This window comes from Sphaerodactylus townsendi, linkage group LG09 (genome assembly GCF_021028975.2).
Source record: "Sphaerodactylus townsendi isolate TG3544 linkage group LG09, MPM_Stown_v2.3, whole genome shotgun sequence".
NCBI classification, from domain to species: domain Eukaryota; kingdom Metazoa; phylum Chordata; class Lepidosauria; order Squamata; family Sphaerodactylidae; genus Sphaerodactylus; species Sphaerodactylus townsendi.
The window spans coordinates 55,269,475-55,290,776 of NC_059433.1; the positions used below are offsets into that span (position 1 = coordinate 55,269,475).

At 41.3% G+C, this 21,302-nt stretch overlaps 1 protein-coding gene across 1 annotated transcript in view; it reads right to left on the reverse strand.

Annotated features, from left to right (window-relative positions):
• Nucleotides 1-3,370: 3,370 nt before the first annotated feature.
• LOC125439090 (transmembrane protein 68-like) overlaps nucleotides 3,371-21,302 on the reverse strand; it is a 37,740-nt gene continuing 19,808 nt past the window's right edge. Inside the window, exons 3-7 of the mRNA XM_048507991.1 lie at nucleotides 14,065-14,229; nucleotides 11,634-11,827; nucleotides 10,831-10,891; nucleotides 7,811-7,950; nucleotides 3,371-4,556 (exon numbers count right to left, since the gene is read on the reverse strand). Coding sequence (XP_048363948.1) covers nucleotides 4,449-4,556; nucleotides 7,811-7,950; nucleotides 10,831-10,891; nucleotides 11,634-11,827; nucleotides 14,065-14,229 — 668 coding nt within the window. The 3' untranslated portion in view covers nucleotides 3,371-4,448. The remainder of the gene's footprint in view (nucleotides 4,557-7,810; nucleotides 7,951-10,830; nucleotides 10,892-11,633; nucleotides 11,828-14,064; nucleotides 14,230-21,302) is intronic.

The following is a 21,302-nucleotide window of genomic DNA, read 5'->3' on the forward strand; positions in this document are numbered from 1 at the left end:
ACCTATTATTTAATTTCATGGTGTAACAAATTAAGCAACATTCTGAAATAAATATTATTGGATATTTCCCAAATACTATTCACAGAAAAGGCAAGTGAAACATGACAAAACAAAAGGAAATGCGTGATTAATTATCCTTCAGTTGAGTGTGTTCCAGTGACAATATGAGAATGGCTTCAAATATTATGGAGGGGATGCCCCAGCTGAATGAAACCTTCATGTCGGATTCTCACAGTATACCATGGAGAGGTATAAAAATTCATGTTACAAAGAAATACTTTCAGCTAACTATCAACATGGGTTCTAAATTTCTGTTGACCTTTGTAAAACTTGCTTGTAAGCATGTTTTTATAGGTACGAGTCTGAATTCAGTCTTTCATGGATGATGCTAGTTATAGAAGATTTTTTTGTCCACCCTGCTTTCGCCCATGAATACTTCGGGAGTCTGCTGCTGTGGGTTGGAGTCGCCCTCAGTATTGATGGGGAGCTGCAGCAAGGAAGAAAGCAGGGGACTAATTTCTCCTTACATTAGCACAAACAAAGGGAAATGAAGCAAAATGTTATACAGAATTGTGGGAGGACAGTGTCTGTTGATTTCTCTTCCAGATGCATCTCCCCCATCATTACGTACAGCTCTGGATGGGGTTCTAACCCCCAGCAGTGTTCAGAAGAGACAAGGAATTAAATTTGTATAAATCAATTACCATAGCTATTGCACCACTATTTTCTCATTAACTTCTCACTCTTCTAGGATTCCCTTGTATACTTACAACTGTTCTTACCTGTGATAACACCTATCTTATTGTAAATAATCCAAAATTACTAAATTGCTTAAAAATAATTCTAATAATTTTATATTCTTTATTATTCTAACCAGAATTTAATATATAAATTCACCCTATATAGGACTTGCAGATGATCCTATACCTTAACTTTTCTTATCTTTGTAGATACCGTATTCAGTCAGGGGTCTCCAGTCATTGTCAAATTGTCAATTTCTTGAGTTTTCAAAAGTCCTGTTAGTTTATTCATATCCGTTAATTCTATTGCTTTGTCTAACCACATTTCTTTAATAGGATTTTGTTAAACGTTCCAGAGCTTTGCAAAGATTATTCTTGTTGGTGAAATTATATGAAACAGATTTTTCCCATATTTGTTAAACATTTTAATATCAAAGAAATTCAGCAAATAATATTCTGGTTCATCGTCTGGGCCTCTATGAAATCCCACATGCGACTGTGCTTGTGCAGGCCAACTGCAGAGCATTTTAGTTAGCTTTTTCAGAGCTTCTAGTTATTATATGAGTACTCGCCTCCCTCCAGTCACAAGTTGGGCTAGTTACTCTTCCTTCCCAGGGTCATGTAACCAGGTGGGAAGGGGGCACTAACACCCTCCAAATCTCTTTCGCCATTTTATGGAGTTCTTGTGTTCTTACAGAGCTGTTAGCTGGGCTTTCTGATTGGGTCTGGGAAGTTGTTTTGGGTCGTTTCCACATGGCACTATTACAATCAGTATTTTACAATCCGGGTCTATTTAATCCCAGTTTCTCCCTTTGCCTTGGTGCCCGTTTCTGTGAAGTAGTCAAGACGGGGAGGAAATACTCCAATTTCCTTCACATGAGACTGGCTTTTTTTGTTTTTACAATGTAGATGCAGCACGCGTGCTCGAACATCCCCAGTATGCTGCATTCTGATTGCCTCTTCCCCCCTCCCAAAGGCAATGCTTCTGATTGGCAGATCCACAGCAACTGCAGGAAAACCAGGCAGGACATACAAACACCTTTTCTCTAGCTTTGGAAAGGAGCCAATGCAGTGAGCAACATGGCAAACACATTGTGCTATACACAGTAAAAACTTTTGACCAATACTGGGCAGAGCACTATGTCCCATCCACATTTACAGGTGTGCAGGAAACCAAAGTATGAGATACTCAACCCCTCCCCCCGTCTTTGGGGCTGTCACGAAATGAGAGCATTCTGCCAAGCAGGTGCTTCCCCACCTCTCCCCTCCCCGGATTCCATTGGGAATGTGAGCCGGGAGCTGCAGGACTGGGCTGGCTGCAGCTCAACTAGCAAGTGGCACTTGATGAGAGTGAGTATGATGTAAGGCAGGGAGATCAGGCAGTGGGGTGGGAAAAATAAATTGGTTTTGCTCCCATGGCCTTCGCACGGAAGCGATTCAACTTGGGAATTTGGGAAAAAGATCAACATTTTAGCTGTTTTTGAAAAACCTGGGATGAGGGAAATATCACAGGACCAACCCGCTTTAGGATTGGGAACCATGTGAACTTCTTGGCCAAACCAGGATATTTCTCTTGCTCATCCTGGGATATTTGGACTGTGCAAGAAAGGCCTTGGACAATTTTTTGGCCTAGAGTTTTTTAGTTTTACTTTCTTTTATGAATTAAAGTCAGTTAAAGTAGTAGTTTTTCATTTTTATTTGTTTTCAGATTTAGTCCTTTGAGAAACGCTCTGCACCACCTTGTGCTGAGGTAAAATAGCATCTTTCAAATCTTTTCACTGTTGTGGCTCCACCCTGTCAGCATCTGACATCCATGCCAAGCATGTGCTTTGCTTCAGGAAGAGCCATTTACTGACTTCTCCAAGTCTCACAGCTGCTTTTCAAACAAGGTATGCAAGCAAAGGGTGACCCAGCTAAATGTCGCCTTTCTGTGCAAAATCTTCCCAACCAGTGGCTGGGGAGGCAGGGCATCCTGGGAGCCTTCATCTTCCACTGCTGACCACTCCCTGGGGCAGGTCTCAGCACCATCTAAAAAGGCTAGGGGAATAACAAGGACTGCACTGCAGCTTCTTCGAGAGCTCTTCATCCCTTTTTGAAGGTTGACGCCTTCCTATAAGGCTGTAGGGACTTCCATATTCACTGTCCAGGTTCATGAACTACAATTCCCATCAGTTCAGCTGATGGGAATTGTAGTTCACGAACATCTGGAGTGCCATAGGTTTGCCACCACTGCCCTAAGGCTTGCTTACACTGCAGCTAGATTCAGGAAATGCTTTTTTTCAAATATACTTATTCTCAAGGTAAATAGAGGTAAGGGTTAAAGTTTCATTGTGAACATCCAAGAATATAAATACACATAACAAACCTGATGAGAAACAAAAAATGTAGAATTGGCAGAGGATCAGATTATGTCTGTGCAAGACAGCAGTCCTGATTTAGGAGATTTAGAAAATTCACATCAACTGTACTTTGAAGTGAAATTTTTAAGCACGGATTTGTAAACTGAGGATCCAAAGTAGCTTACATCATTGTTCTCTCTTTTTTCTATTTTATTTTTACAACCACAGCCCTATAACATAGGCAAAACTAACAGATCCTGGCCCAGTTTTACCAAGAAGTTTCCATGAGTGAGTAGGATTTGAACCTGGGTCTTCAGAAAGATACCTGGCACATTATTTAAGTAAAGAAACTGAAAAAAGAACAATAATAGAGCTGAAGAAAGGATATCAAATTACTCATGTATTTTTTTTTAAAGATACAGGAATAGTTTGCTCTTTTCTTTTTGGAATTATACAAAAGGATTCAACAATAGAATATGCATCAAAGAAATACATACCAAGAAGTTTACATCTTACACAGGGACATACTGAATAAAACCATTACGATTCAAAAAAAATTGCAAGCCATAAAGGAACTGAGAAAAGTTCCAGGTCCAGATAGATTTACAGCAATGTATTGTGATTAGAAAAAATAATAATACCATGAAATAAAGAAAAAGTATTGCCTTCTTCATGGCAAGAATCATATACAACAGTAATAGATAAAGAGGTAACGATCCAACATTACCAAAATTTTAGAGACCCATCTCACTGTTAAATGGATTACAAACTTTTGACATCTATTATGGCAGAGACACAGAGTCTCCTTCCGCACAGGCCAAGAAACCCAGGATACGGATGTTAAAAAACCCATTTGGGGGGGGGGGGGCTTCACATGGATCCTGCCCCTAAAGCAAGGCTGCCCCATGCTAAGTCCCCTGAATCATTTTTTCCAGAATTGCTCTATCCGTGATTCTTTTGTTTAAATCCAGATTGCAGCTGCTCACAAGCAAATGGCTGGCCAGGAGGCGCTTTAATCGCCCGCGCTTTCCTTTTTAAAAAGTCCCTGCCTCACAGATGCATAGCCACACGGGGACATCTCGTGGCCTCGTAAGATGTCAGCATGACTGTAGGGGCCCATGCCTGCCTCCCTCTGTCGTTACGCAGCGGAGGGAGGTAAGTTGCAAAAAAGGCGCCTCCATGCGAAGGCACAACAGCAACCCGCATTGTTTACATGGGCTCCAGTTGCTGCCTGCATAGAGGCACATGACTGTGAAAACGGGAGAGTGGGTTACTTTATCCCGCCTTCGGCCCATTCTACCTGTGCTGTATGGAAGGTGCCTAAGGAAATGTATAATTGAAACCTGCAGTGTTTATCATATTTTCATCATCATTTGTCTTTCTTTCCATTGCTATAAAATCGTTCCAGTAGAGCTCGTCCTGTATTTCCTGGTAGTTTTTGGTGGTTGCGTATTAAATCCTGGAGAGCAATCTTTGCCTGGAAAGAAATAAAAACATGAATTGCAAAGGACAGGCAATGACACAATAATTGTTTTAGTCTTACTTTTAAAACAGGAGTAGCTGCAACAAAAAGTGAATTATAAGGAAGTTCACCTCTTGGCCATAAATGGAAGACCTATTGTATCCGGGTAGAGGAAGGGGAGTGAACAGAAGGACTCTGAGCAATTGTGTCCAACATTAAATCTCCGCCAGGTGACTTAACATTGCTTTCTGTAGCACCATTCCCTGTAGCTAGTTGCAAGGTTTGCCTGCCCATTTAAAAAAGAGGGGACTGTAGACTGGTTGAGATTTGGAGCCCTCTGCAAGCTCCATTTTGATTTTACAGCACAGTTATTTTGAATAACATAGGCCATTATAGAGTATATGCCCTTTGTGAACTGTTGTATATGTGCAAATGTTCCTTTTAAGCAGTTCAAATACAGACTGAGATCTACAGTTGATAGGGGCCAGATCCAAAGAATTCCACATGCAGGAACAATGAACAGAGAAAGTAGAGAATGAATTAATTCTACTGGATCAATTCTGGATCAAACCCTGCATATTTTAGTTAATTAGACAAAATGTTCAACATTTCCTAGTTGGTTTGTTTATTTTATTTTGTTAGTTTGTTTAGCTTTATTTTATTTACTTATATTATTTTACAAAATTGATATCTCATCTTTCTGTCCACACAAGCATTATCAAGGTGGCTACCAAATTAAATCAGTCATAATAAAATAACATACGAAAACCATTAAAACCACCTCCACCAACAATAAAAATATGTCATTAAAACAATTAATGTTTCCACACCTGAGTGCCACCCACTTAATCTCTGAAAGTGGAGCACCTAGAGCAGGGTTTCCAAAGATGACCATAGTAGTTGGACAAGTTCATAGAGGAGTAGATGGTCCTTCCGATATGTTGGTACCAAATCATATTAGGCTTTAAAGGTCAACACCAACATTTTAATTGGTCCCCAGAACTGTACCAAAGTAGATAGACCAAGACCAGGCCAAGACTGGATGCATGGTCTGTACAACCCAATCCAGTAAACATTCTAGCAGCAGCATTCTTCACCAATTAAAATTTCCAAACACTTCTCAAGGGCAACCCAATGTAGAACACATTGCAATAATTTAATGTAGATGTAAGTAGGGCATGCACCAAAGTAGCCAGACCTCTTCTGCCAAGGAAGGAGCACACCTGGCTAACCAGTATACAATGGTAAAAGGCACTCCTGGCCAAGCTGCCAACAGCTTATCCAGCAATGGGACCAGGGCCAGCAGCACCTCCAGATTACAAACCTGTTTCTTCAAAGGGAGTGTAACTCTATCCAGAATGGTTGGCACCTTAAATCCCAGGTCAGACTTTCTGCTCACCAGTAGCAGCTCTGTCTTGTTGGGACCTTACTTGGTTCTGCAGGGCATATGATTGAGGACTTTTCAGGCACTCTGCAAAGAACACTGGCCACCAGACAGAACCTCTCCCTGCCCCTCCTGTTTTTAGTGAAAGGTTGTGGGCCTATTTGAGCAAGGTAAGATAACAGTGGGATTTTAGTGTGCCATATATTTGTTGACCGTTGACTGATTTTAAACTATATACTGGGATTTTGTATGATGTATTGTTTTTAACAATTGTTTGCTGCCCTGAGCTCTGCTTGGGCATGGGAAAAGTCAAAAATATACATACATTAAACTTCAGTTCATGAACCTGCATCCACTGCCAACAGCCACCTGTTCAAAGTTTCTAAAGCCTTCCTGGGATGAGCTGGAAGCATCAGATACAGCTGAATGTCAGCTGCATACTGCTCAGCTCTCTCAGTGGTTTCATGTATCTGTTAAAGAGCTCAAGGACAAGTTGGAACCTTGTCTGACCTGTAGGTCAAGGGGCTGAGCAGCAGTTCCCCAGCACCACCTTATGAAAGCTTGTAGGACCATAACTACCACAGAACAGTGCCTTGCAATCCCAGCCCAGAAAAGTAGTCCAGAAGGATGCTATGATTGATGGTATCAAAAACTGCTGAGAGGTCCAGGAGCATCAACAGCATCGTGTACCCTCTGTCCTTCTCCTGGCATAGTGGTCACCATTGTGACCAGTGCTGCTTCAGTTCCATAAATGGGTCTTAACCCAGATTGGAAAGGATCTAAAAGATTTGCCACATTGTCTGGGCTTAACAACTGACAAGGCCAGTTGGAGTAGACTGTGGAGTAGAAAGAACTGTGGAGTAGAAAGAAACTCTCTGGCAATCAGGCAGCTAGCTTCTGCCACTGGGGACCATGGGGGCTGGTGGTGCAAGGAGGCTGTGGGTCAGGGTATTTAGCAGTCCAACAACCCAGAGTACAGGCTCTCCCACCTAACTTTGGACTGCACCAAGGAACAATAATGGCACAGGCCCCTTCCCCATGAACAGACGCACCTTAGAGGCCCTTGCTCTGAAAGGCTCACTTGAGACAGGGATGTTGAGACAAATGAGGCAGACATGAGGGAAAGACAGGGCAGCACCCTCCCCCTTTCCTGATGTGAAGATGATGATGGACATGGCTCCAAGCCTGAGAATGTCATTATCCACTCAGAGACACAGGCTTCTGGTGCCTGGCAAAGGTGCCTAGATTAGAGGCAAGATGGAGAAAGGAGAGAGAACTACAGCTCTAGCAAGGTCTCCAGGAAGAGTAGGAGAGAGTGCTGCAAGGGACTTGGGAGGAATCAGACTCTCTCTCTCTCTCTCTCTCTCTCTCTCTCTCTCTCTGTGTGTGTGTGTGTGTGTGTGTGTGAGAGAGAGAGAGAGAGAGAGAGAGAGAGAGTGTGAACCAAACTTAACCAAATTTTGGGGTTCTTGTAAGGAAAAGAACCAGCAGCTGTGTTGTGAATTTGGCGACTCTACCTTAAAAAATACCGCCCTCCACCCAGGCCTGCATGTTTCTCCAGTTTTTTCAACTCTGATGAAAATTTTTCACCCCAATAAACCCAAATCAGAATTTTTTTAATTACCCCTAGCTCATAAAGTACATGCAAAGAATTTTTTCAAATGTCTTTAATGTGATTATTTTATGTTTACAACACACCTTTATTATTGATGGATGAGAAACAACTTGAAAAAACAATGCCCAGGAACACCAAGTAGGATCATACCTATACTGGGATTTATATTCTAAAATTTTTGAGAAGAGTGTCAGAGGCAGGCAGTGTCTTCCCAAACTTATATTGGGGTTTGTACTCTAAAGTTTTTAAGAAGTTTTTAAGTCCGCTTACCTTTTCTGCCAGCTCTTCAGCAGTTATATTTGGATCATATGGTATTGGTTCTCCTAGGAATGTTCGCAATTTGACTGGATACCCTCCATATACAGGAGCCACTGGCCAGCGGCTATATTCATATAGCCATTTCAGTCCTCCTGTGTGAAAGAATAAATTGGGTAGTGTATGTTATGTATCAAGAGGAAGTTTTGAATTCATACTTAAATATGCAAATCTCCTAAGTGAAGTTATACTGGCAAACTAGAAGTTGTTGGAATATGTGGCTTTTATGAACCGGTCTCCCCACTCCAAACGTCCCCCTATTAATGCAATGTGTAATGTAATAATATTTTCTGCATTTCCTAGGGATGCTTCCCAAATGCTTTTTGATTAACATTGTTTTTGGAACTTAACATGTATACAACCACACTGAAGAGTTAGTCTGAACATTTTTTAAATACAAATTTGTGACTACAGAGGAAAGTGGGGTAGAAAAAGGAAACAATTTTCAGACAGACAATGCATCTTGTCAGTGGTTTCTGTTCTCGTTCTTTTGTTCTAAATAGGGCCCTACTCTGCATATCAGAATGCTGTGCAAATACAAACTTTTCCATTGCTTGGGACACATCATGTGAAAGCACTTGTGCCAGTGAGGTATAAGTTTAGAAAATTTGCACTGGTGAGGAATGGAGGCTTTGCTGTACAAGGGCTTGTTTAGACAATTAGAGATGTGTACTTCAAAAAATGTAATAACTTTGGATCTAGATGTTGGGCAGTTAGCTTTGACTTGACATAACTTATTCACACATGGCTTTTGTGCACTTACTGCTTGTGGCATGGCTGTTTGCTTCACAATGTGGTTTTCCTATGGTTTTCTGATTGTAGGGGAAGTCACTTGTTGTAAAGTATCCCCAGCCACACCAATCCAATCCACCATTTTGCATCTCTCTCTCTCTCTCTCTGTGTGTGTGTGTGTGTGGTGCTGGCTTGGGTCTATTGATAATGCAGTAGATCATGCCAATTTTATGGGTCTATTTTTCCACCAATAGATTCTCAGTGCAATTTTATTTTTAAAAAACAGCCCTTTCAATTCTAGTCAGAAGAACTGTTGTACAGGTGGGGAGAGGTGAGCAGGAGCTGATTTTTCAGAAGTGTTATTACTGATGTAGGGAGTTTTTTCTGGGCACTTTGGTGGGGGTCTTGAAATTCAGGCCAACTGTTTCATTATTTCTTCCCCTACTAGGCAATAGGAACGTGGAAGAAAAGAGGAAAAATAAGAAAACCAGCCCAAGATATTTTAAGTAACTAATTTAATTGCAGAAATAAGGCATATCTCTGCAACAGAGGTCAGAGGCTTAATTTTTACTTTTAAATAAAAGCTGGGAATTCAGAGAACATGGGAAACATATTATTGTACTGTTCTATCAGTGTAACGCTATTCAATTTCTGATGAAAATAAATTTAAAAAGTCCTTTCCCAGTGGCAAAAGAAAAAATAGCCGCTGTGATAGCCAAGCCCTGAGAAAGCTACAGAGCCTTCCTGTCTATTCACCAGTTTCTAGTCATGGGTAGGCTCTGTTGCTTTCAATGCTAATGGCAGGGAACAATCCAGGCATAATAAGTCTGGGGCCAGTTCAATCTTTTCCCTTTATTATTTACAGGGCCATAGTTGGATGCCAACCCTATCTCACTATTAACTGTTAGCCATCATCTCTTTTGCCTAACAAGAAACGTTTCCCTGGACAGCTTCCTCTTTTCTCCTCCCATTCCTGTGCCTCCCTACAATTCCAGGATATTTTTTTTGTTACTCCTGGGATTTTTAGTGGACTTTGCGCTATTGTGAGTATTCTTGAGTCTGTCCCCAAACAACTAATCTCAGTTATAAATTCTAAATGCATACCTCTAAACCAGTGTACCCAGTGTAGTGAGAGATAGAAGTTGGTTGTGGTGGGTTTTCGGGGCTGTATGGCCGTGGTCTGATGGATCTTGTTCCTAACGTTTTGCCTGTATCTGTGCTGGCATCTTCAGAGGTGAATCACAGAGAGAAGTCTGTTACACAGTGTCCAGTGAGACTGTGTGTAACATACTATCAACCACACCTTTGTGTAGCAAGTTCCACCCAAACACTTACTGATTGGTTCCCCACCTGGGGACCTGACAATTTATACCCCACTAAAACATTCCCTTCTCACTGGACAAAGTGTGTAACACATTTCCCTCTGTGATACACCTCTGAAGATGCCAGCCACCGAAGCAGGCGAAACGTTAGGAACAAGATCCACTAGACCACGACCACGCAGCCCGGAAAACCCACCACAACCAGTTGAATCCGGCTGTGAAAGCCTTCGACAATACAGAGATAGAAGTGCTTCATAGTTTTAGTAATCTAGCAGTACACTGCACATAGGAAAGTGATCTTTTTTTGCTAATGAAAGTTCAAGGCATTTCTGAAAGAATTAACCAGAGATGAACAAAATATTTAGAAACCTCACATATAGAATAAGATTAATTGATGATGCAAAGTCCAGCCCGATCTTTTAATATCCCCAGCCCCATTGATTGGATGCCATTCGCAGGGCAGTGAAATGCTGGACAAGGTTAAGTAATCACAAGTTTCCCTTATTGCATGTTATTAGAAAGATGTCAGGCAACAGGCAGTTAGTATCATTGGCGGCCATGAAATTCCTGCAATGACTAGTTAAGTGCTGATAAGAATCATTGATGAAGATCGTGTGCAAAGTAAAAATGTGGAACACCCGACAGTAGACCCATTCCTTTTTATCTTAAAATGGCCTATAGGTAATAATGAACAAGTTTTGTTCACACAATTTCAGCAGGAAAAAAAATACTCCAGTCCCAGTTAGCAGGAAAAAAAAAATACTCCAGTCCCAGTTGCTGTATGGAAAACAATAGCAAAAATAAACTAATTGCTTTGTCATATGAAGCAGACTAGTGTTCAATTGATATAAACATCTTGTTTGTTTGTTTTTTAAAAAAAGAACACTACTGATAGTTAGGGTGATACATAGGATATCTTACGTATATATCCTAGCGTCTTGTATGCCTCACGGACATTCTGTGTAAACATAGGAATGATAGGCTAAAAGAGAGAGAGAGACAGAGAGAAGATTTGTGAGAATGTAGGCATAATCTTAGTTTTCCCTGTATTAAAGCATAAATCAAGCAGTTAGGAGGCTGCAGAAAATGTAAATTGATTAGAAATATAGTACTTGTTCTTATGTTACCAGAGTAGGCTTTTGACAGCTTTCATTGCTCCATCGCATATGACAATCCTAATATTTATAGGAAACCACATGAGACTGGCATAGTTATTTTCATGCCCTCGATGGGCAATAAATATTCCTATGGTTGTGCTACCATGTGTGGTCCCCTTAATACATTTTTAACTAGATCATTGTAGTATGAATGTAGGGGAGAAGCAATTGTGCCATTCAGATTTTAAAGAGAACAGTCCTTTAGAAACCTACCAATGTAATAGAACACAATCCATACTTAGTGACTGAGGATAGTTTTACTGAAAGGTCTAGGGCAGGGGTAGGGAACCTGCGGCTCTCCAGATGTTCAGGAACTACAATTCCCATCAGCCCCGGCCAGCATGGCCAATTGGCCATGCTGGCAGGGGCTGATAGGAATTGTAGTCCATGAACATCTGGAGTGCCATAGGTTCGCCACCACTAGTCTAGGGACAGATCAAAGGAAAAATGCTACCTAGAAATATGAAGATTATTAATGTCATTCCCATTCACAAGGTACTGTTCTTACTGAGGGACTTTGTGGAAGATACACATTTGTTGCTCCAGCATTCATTTCTTAGTACTCACCACTTTTGCATCTATGGCAACTTGAGCAAATCCTGAACGGCTGCCCCACATAATTTTATAGGTTTCATCACTAAACAGGGCTTCTCGGGTCCCTCCTGGTGAAATAGATATCAAATTGCCGTCTTTCAAAAGAGAGAGACAATCTTTCTTCATACCAGTAAACATATGTAATGATTCTAGAAGTCTTCTATATCCTGTAAAAAAGAAATATGGGACCTATAATCAGAACTGTGGAACATGGCACATTAAGTAGTTTTTTAAAAATGCAACACTAATATTTATCTTGGGAATGGGAGGGGAAGGGGGTCCTCTCAACTCCCTAAATGGGTATGATTGAGCTTCCAATAGACCAGGCAGTAGCCCAGTTGGTGGCCATCTTCTGGCCATCACAGAAAGTCCACTGACAGCTCAGTTGTGGCCAGCAACAAAGACATTTCTTGGCTAAAGAAATTTTATTTCCTGCCAGAGGTGAGGAGAGTTGTAGAGTTAAAATAATGAAGGATGAGGCTGGTTTTAATAACAATTGTCTGTCTACATCTTGAGGAAAGGCCTACTCTACTGTAAGAGCCAGGAAGCTGAAAGACTCAACTCTCTTTAGGCAGGCCTTTAAAAGCTGTGGAAGATTACGCTGGAGAATGGAGAATGGATATAGTGTCTTAGGCTATTTCCACACGGGCGGAAAACAGCGCCCCAGGAACAGTAAAAACACCGTCCTTGAGGCGCTATTCGCACAGCTGGGACTGCTGCATCACAGCAGCACTGTGCTCGCCCCCCTCAAGCGACGCAAAAATGCTGCTTTCAAAACTCGCTCAATAAGCGAGTTTTTTTGAAAAGCAGCACCTTCCACCCGCTGCCGTGCAAACAGCAGCAGGTGGAAGGCGGTGTTTTCCCTATGCCGCTCCCCCCCCCCCCCCCCTTACCTCTTCTCAGCTGCCGTCACTGTAGAAAAGCCAGAGGACACACCTCCTGGTCTCCATCCCTAGAAGCGTCACCATGGCCATGGGAGCGTGTCCTCTCTACAGCGATGGCAGCTGAGAGGAGGTAAGAGGGGGAAAAGAGCAGCATGTCCCGTGCGAAGGCGGCCCCACAGGCCACTGGGGCACCGGGGCCATCTACAGAATGGCACGTGAATGGCCTGGGGGGGGGTGCACCAACTGCAACTATGTCGGTGCACCCCCGCTCGCTTGCCCATGCAGAAACAACCTTAGTTTCAATGACTGCTCAGTTAATAACAATATAACAATATAACAATATAATAATATAAACCACAATTAAACAATGGCTTTTTGCAGAGCTTCAAGCACATTCCTTCAAGACTTTTCTATTGTTCAATGTCAAATTGAGATGTTGTAGAACAGTACAACCGTTTACCTCTACTCAATTTATTGTTAGCTTATGTTTTATATACTTATGGTACTCTGCAATGTAGTGCTTGTCTCTGGCATTAGGTGCTTTTTAGTTGATTGAAGAACACTGATGTACAGAAGAATCTAGCATCAGAGGAACATGCTGCACTTCAAATCACCTTTGCAATGGAAAATGGTGCTGTATCAGTAGAAGAATCCAAGGACTCTGCCGTCAGTTGCTGCTGGCTTTTAATAAGTAAGGAAAGGGCCTTTTCTCCCCTTCCAAATCAACCGGAATACAGCAGAAAAGGAAGGTGCAGCTTAATGGATATTAGGAATAAGTTGGATTAACTGATCCATCGGTGGAATGTGTAGATGGGAGTAGAAAGGGTGGTTGGATGAGAGGAACAAGGGAAAGATCTGCAACACTTATATCCACAGATCTCATTAAAAATGTTTTGACCAGAATTCTTTTGTTGTTATTGAATCCTGATATTTCCTTTTCAGTTCTGAAGCCAAAATAAAGGTTGATGATTAATTAAGTATATTTGAATAAAAACTAAGGCAACCATATGTCTTCGGCTTAGGTGAATGGGTACCTAGAAGTCAGGATCCAAAGAACTGTTTAAGGCATGCTTGAGTGCTACAAGGATCTTTGATGTTTGAATGGTGTTTCCCAAACCATGCCATATTACAATCTGCTTTGAAAGAGCCCTCAGTAAAGGACAATTTGCTATTGTGGTATGAGGATCGGCTGTTCAAGAAACTGAAGCCCAGTGCTTGTGGGTGGCTGTGTATAATTTTATCTTTAATGAGGAAATGAGTGGGATAATATAGTAAATTTGATGTTTGCATTTTGATGTAATTTCAGATGTCACCGTTGGGAATAGTGTCACTATCAAATGAGTAACTGAACAGAAGAAAACTCAGCATGAGGCTGTATCATTCTTAGATTGAAATTCTTCTCATACTGAGTTGGCATTAAATTTATGTATTATCAAAGAGTACCCATCTTGCTGTACCCAAAGGTTATTGACATACTTCCTCTGTCTGTAATCTTCAGAGAATTAACAAATTAGTATTACCTGGCAGTTTAAAGACAAAACGATCAACCACTGTACGACAGATGATCTTTGTTTGTAGAAAGAGTCTTGCTATGAATAAAATATAGTCCATAGGAAGGGCACCATGGTAATAAATGATAAGAGCTGGTCCATCTGGTAGATTTTCTAGACCATGTAGCTCATAACCTGTTTCGAATACAAAGCAGAATAATGTGGTTAATATAGAATTGCCATGAGACTTGGTGTCACAAGAAGCTGTGTTCCTAAAAAATAAATGCATAAGAAATGCCCTGTTGGGTCATCTTGTCCAGAATCCTATTCTCCATAGTGGTCGATCAGTAGTTCAGCATGGCTATTAAAGCAATTAGTATTCAGAGGTAGACTGCCCCTAAATATGGAGATTCTATTTAGCCAATAGATATTGATAGATTTCTCACCCAGTATTTTTCATGATCTTCTAAAGCTATTGAAATTAATGGTAGTGTTGTGTATCCCACCATGCTCTTCTTCCAGCAAAATGGTATTTCTGTTTGGAGAGATGTAATGGTTATTTCTGCCAATTTTTCTCTATCACTACAGACTCCAACTTTGTCTCTTTTACTGTTGCTGTTGGGTCCAGTGACCCTTAGAAACAAAACTGGAGTGGACTGTAGCAGAAAGTCACATTCTGCAACATCTGTCAATAGATTGTATAGCACAGTGCAATGTATAAGACTATTATGTGTTGACTGAAGAAGTACTTTTTTAATGATTTTGAATGTACTGCTCATCACTTTCATTTCATGTCCCTGAATTGTAGGGGAAGGGAAGCTTTTTTATTCACATACTTCATACTGCAGTTTCCCCTTAATTGGGACCCATGAAAAAATAGTATCAAACACTTCACAATTCAGTCATTGGCAGGACAGTCAGAGGTGGGGCAGGCTTACGCCAGTGGATTTGCTTTCTGCGGGCACTTAGGCAGGTGGAGAGGCAAACCCATCAGTGCCCAGCTGCAGAGAAGCCTTGCGACCTCCGGCAAGCGCCTAGGTCTGCACTGGCACACCTTACTACCCAGAGCTACACCAGCATCCAGGGGGTGTCCTGGAGGACAGGGCTGACCACAGTTGACCTTCAGAGCCCTTTCAGCCCCCCTACACCAGTGGAGTTGCCGACAGAGGTAGGATTTTGTTTTTTGTTCAGGCAGCGCTGTCCCCACCAGCCTGATAGCTCTGGATTGAGCTGCTAGACATTTTGGTTTTTCTTTTCTTCATTTTTTCTATCTCTCAGATATTCTTTTTGATTTGAAGTCACCAGAAAAGTATTCTTCACTTTTCATCAGAACTGAGAACATTTATGCTGAGTCCAAGATCTCTTCCTGATTTGCCCCAAGTGTTTTGGGCCTCCTGTATGGGTTTAATTAAAAGTTATAATTTTTCCCTCAACATGTATCATGTTATAAATACTTACTTTTCTACTTTTATAAATACTTACTCTGAAGTTCATTTGCCATATTTGTATTCTCTTACTCAATTACTCCCGTGGGTATAGTAAGGGAGTGAATAAATGTTGCCATCTGAGCCAGTCTGTTTTATTGTGTACATCTGTTTTTATAAAGTATATTTAATTGTGATTTTATTGTTTTTATGACCATTGTTCACCACCCTGAGCCCTTTGTGGGAGGGCGGTCTAAAAGTTTAATAAACACAAACAATTTGGAGAGATTCTCTTGGTGTTTTTCACAATTCACGTTGGTTTTCACCACCCTGAATACTTTGGTGCCATCTTTGTGGCTCACTATTCTCAGATCACATATGAACATATTAAATAGTCCCAGTTCTACAGACTCCTAGAGTGTTCTTCTGCATATAGTCCTCCATTGTTAGAATGCCAGATTAGGATCTGACAGACCTACATTGAAATCACCACCCTGACTTGAAATCTCACTGGAGTGATATTAACCTAGTCACTTTCTCTCAGCCAAACCTACTACACAGCATTGTTGTGAGGATAAACTGGAGGAGAGGAGCGTGATGTTGTAAGCTGTCTTGGATCCTCACCTAGAAAAAAGCAACAAACAAATACACTGCTTTATGTTGCTTAATCAGTTACCAATTTATGGAAAGACTCATTGTGTTATGCTCTGACTACTAAGATAACTTGCAAGTTTTGATGAATGGTTTTTGTTAAATACTGATAATGGCTACCAGATCAGTCTTAGCTGTGTAATCCACATTGAGAAAGGCAGACAATAACTGAAGTAAATAAATAATAAATTATCCATATTTCTTGTACAGTCAGCAATCCACAGATTAGCACTATAGGCTTTTCTTTGCAGAGGCCATGTTACTCAGTAGGGCTTTATTTTACTTCTGTGCGTTTAGTTATGATTGATCAGAACACATGTTAAGCTAACACCTCTGGAATTTCCTGACTTTTATTTGAATCATTTTTTAAAACATTGGTGTTGATGTCATCCCCAGTTAGCCAATTTCAATTAAAACTTTCCATAGTTTTGTTAGGAGATCATCAGTATCATATTTAAGTTCTTTAAGTATATACCTGTCCTGTTGGACCAAGTGACTTGTTTTTAATTTCTCTATTTGCCCTAGAATTTTTTCACCTCTGTATGTCTCTTTGAGATGCCCTACCTGAAAATGATGATTCTGACATAGGTAGTTCTTTAATATTCTGTCAGTAAAGTTCTCTGCACTCTTTAGTAGTGTTGTCTCTTTTTTATATCCCATGGCCCAACTTCTGATATATTTAGAGAAACTCTTATTATTAACCTATTATTAACCTATTTATCAGTAAGCGGCTCAGATACTGTTCTTGATTGCCTTTAAAGACTTCCCATATACTACTTTTTATAGTACAGCCAAACAATGATCTAACTTCAAAGGATTAGCAAAAAATTTAAATCATTAGCTATATAACTAGGTAGGAATTGAGGGTAAAGCTAGAGTACAGAATGGAGTAAATCTGTACCTCCTGACTGAGGAAGCTCAAATTACCCTTAATTCCCCCTCCTGCCATCACCACCAATGTTCAGTCTCCGTAGTTAGCCTGCTATATATTATTTGTATTAGATTGGTCCTGATACTTTAATTGGCTACACAAGGAAATGGGAGAGTGCTTTTCTAGAGCACCAAACTCTACAAGCAAAAGGGACACCTAGTGATAAAGCAGAGATAAAACAGAGTATCAACAGACATTAAGAGTTTGGGGAAATATTATGAGATACTGCAGAATTAAACGTCTGTGTGAGTTCAGCAATATACTTAGGAAACCAGAACACTAAAACACTTCCTCTTACTACAGAAAACTTCAGAATAAATCCATGCACTTTAACTTCTAAATATGAACGCTTTTAAGACAAGCATGCAATATCAGGTATATGGGAAGATTCAGAGGGCATGTACTTGGATCACTGAGTTCTTCCCACTTAAAGAACAGATGTGCTTCATGAGACCAAGGATACTGACTTGAAGAAGCTGACCAAGGCAGATAAGTATGTTGATGACACTTTCAAGAATTTTCCTGGTCACATGTTGATAGCTCTCACACTGTCTCATAGAACAGCAGTGAAAGAATGAGGGAGATAAATCATCCATTGGAAAGGACTCTTATATGAAGACCTAGTTATCGTATGAATATCTAATATGCACTTTTTATTGAGGACATATCATGCTATCCCGGTAGTGTGTTCAATAGTGCAAAGGAATTAATCATTGGTCATGAGACATTTTGGCAACATTTATATTGATAAACGGTTTTGGATGGAAAAAATAAGTCTAGGCAGGAGGATAAAATCTAGAAGCTCCAAATTAACATTTGCAGAAATACTGTGGTGTTCTATGTACACAGTATAACTAGACAGGCGGAAGCATAAATTAGCGTTGATTTTTTGTTCACAGATTATTAACTTTATCATATGATTTCCAAGATGCTTAGTTGCTGGTGCTATGGTATTTCATTGATGGGAACACAAAGTAATTTAGAGCAATAATTACAGTAATTGAGGGGAATTGTTCTGAGGAATGAGATCAATATTCTGATGGCACCTGGGATTTTTAGTTGCTCCCAATAGTACTAGTTGTTGGACAGATAATAGCTTATCTGCAAACTGGAAATGAAATACTTTGTTTGCAATGAGGAAAATATTTTAAAAGTTTGTCACACACGGTAATGTTATGTGAAAGAGAATAATTAAAATTATGTTTGCTGCCCCAACACATGTGTCTGGGCATATACTTTGCCTGGTTTTCTTGGTAGAACAAGGGAACCATGAGGTATCAGAGGAGGATATAAATTCCTCTCTTCAAGCAGATCTCCAACTGGTGAGATTTAAACTTATGGCCCCTTGAAGTTAACTTTGATTGTTGCTAGAGTTTACTCCAAATGGTTTTCAAGTGACCTTTGGATGTTTTCAAGCTTATTTTGGATAGTTCTATTGATACCTTGGTTATTCTGTGCAATCCTGATGATTGAGTGGTTCATACATTGCACTTGTGTTCTTTGCTGCATCAGTATTATCATTTATTGTTTAGTCACTAGGTGGCACCATAATCAATGACAGAGTGGGAAATCTCCAAGCTTACCTCCTGAGGCACTCCAGTGGTCAAGAAAAATGGAAAAATGTTCATCTGTGTTGATCATAAAAAGTTTAATGAAAATAAAAACAATATGTATTTCTAATATTTGAGGGTCCTCTTCTAAATCTGACAGAATAGTTTCCAAGTTAGATGCTTTAAGGTTTGGGCAAAAATATATGACAAATTAAAAGGTTAAATTGGGATGTTCTGTTTTCAGGTTTTGCTATTTGGAATGACAGCTGCTTCTGTGGTCTTCTGAAGAGATGACAGAACTCATTTTCTATAAAAAATGAGTCACTGTATTCATGGAAGGCATTATAAATATACGGTACATCGATGGAAGACAATATGAAACACTAGCTACTCTCTTGAATCTTGGCTCAAGTTAAACGAGTTATTCAAGTGAAATGCATTTTTGTCAGGGGGACATAGAGTTCATGTGATCAATAATTGCACAATAAAGGACAAAGCCATTCACGGTAAATGCTATCCGAAAGCACAAACTGACATTATAGATAAGAGATATTTTCAAGGAATAGTGAACTATCTATGGCAAAATATATCAGTATTAGCCAAGAACAACATCTGCTACTGAAATCTACCACTTCGTGGATATCAGGTCCAGAAGCTATCTTTACAAAGTTAATTTCCAGTTGGATTCCTAAAACAACTGAATTTTTCATAGTAGTAGAAGTCAGTTGCTTTCTGTTCCAGGATGCATACAGAAGTAGAAAATGCTAATGCATAAATAAAAAGAGATGCCTTGCTAGTGTCTGAGCATGCAGAATTTTTCAAAAGGTATCTGGTATTTTTCTCACAAACTATCAATCTTTCATAACCGTCATAAAAGGAAGTGCTCTGGACCAAATGACCATGGCCCCTTCCGCACGGGTGGAATATGGTGCCCTGGGGACGGCAAACCTTGCCCTTGGGAATCGAGGTTTTCGGAAAACGGCGGCTTGGAGCCGCTGCTGTGCGAACGGCGCGGCTCCAAGGCGCCCTCCCTCCCCCCGTGTTCCGTCGACCTACCTGTCCTGCGGCCCTCTGGCGCATCACTGAGGCCTGGGGACACGCCACCTCTGCACTGCGACTCTGGAGCAGTCGCGCAGGGCAGGGGGGCGTGTCCCCTGGCCTCGGCAACATGCCGGAGGGCCGCAGGACAGGAAGGTCGCCCTGACGACCGTTCATGCGAATGTCCCAGAGGGGTCGGGTCGGTGTCATCTACACCAACCCAACCCCTTCCACCTCCATGTGGAAGCAGCCCATTACAACATCAATGTTGTTTGATTAGAATGGTGAGATTCAATCCAAAAGTGGCATTTGTTCTATGGTATACACCTTATCACAAAGACAACTTATCACAAAGCTCTACAATGTGAGTAGATCATACGGCTTGGAGGGGAGTGCCTACATTTCGCGTGCATACACTTCCTTCCCAGGATCCTAACATAGACTGTATCAGATTGTAAGCAGCTATTCAAGCAGATTCAGAACTCCCAAAAATATTAATTAGATAAGGGGCAGAGGGCCTAACAGCCCAATCCAGAGCTGTCATGTTTGCAGGGCATGGCACTGCTCTGGCACCCTACAACTCACTCATAAAAGTTTTTTAAAACCCTTTAACATAGGGGGAAGCAGAAATATGACTCAAAAATCACTGCCTATGCCCAAACCCCACTCTGCCAGTTCAAGGGGGCTAAACGAGCGATGAAAGCCAGCTAAGGTTGGCTCTGTCCCCAGGAATGCCCCACCATGCCAAAGCAGCTCGGAGAGGCAGGAAAGCGCCAATGTAGAGCTGGGCACTGCAGCTGGGCATCCCAGGATACCACAGCGGCTGGGCATTGTCATAAGTGCACCTTTGCCATCATAAATGTCCTGGGGAAGGCACCTTTGCCAGCATAACCTTATGCCTCATTCATAGGATTCCCCACTCCCTCCCCCCCTGGATTGGGCTGCCTGTACCCTAGCAATGTTCTAGAACAGGGGTAGGGAACCTGCGGCTCGAGAGCCGCATGCGGCTCTTCTGCCCTTGCACTGTGGCTCCATGAGCCAAGCTGCCGGCCCCATCCTTGCCTGCCCTGCAGGCAGCAGGGCGGGCGCACCAACTGCCTACGGTCGGCTGGGCCGCGCCATGGGCTTCCCCTCTCGCCCGCCCCATTGGAGCGGGGCGGGCACTTTCCCGGCGGCTGGCGAGGCTGAGCCGCCGGCTTCATTCTTGCCCGCCCTGCAGGCAGCAGGGCGGGCGCATCCAGGCACTTCTCAGAATGAGCAGAGTAAAAGGTAAAAAAAAACCCCTATATATATAGTGTTATCTTTATTTTAAATGTCAAAAATTATTTGCGGCTCCAAGTGTTTTCTTTTCCCGTGGAAAACGGGTCTAAATGGCTCTTTGAGTGTTAAAGGTTCCCTACCCCTGTTCTAGAATATTTTTCTGACCATGGACCGCTAAATGAATTGGAAGAAAATTGTAATGCCCTACAACATTCCATGAAGAAGAAAAAATCACAAAAGACATCAAAATCTAACCAAATGCAGAGGAGCTATAAAACAGACAGGCATGTGGTGGCCTGCTGTTTGGAATGAAATTAAGAACAATTTGTTATCCTATGACTACTGGAGAAGAAATAAATGAACACAACAGAAGAAATGTTTGGTCACTACATTCTTACCAATTAGTCGGAAAAG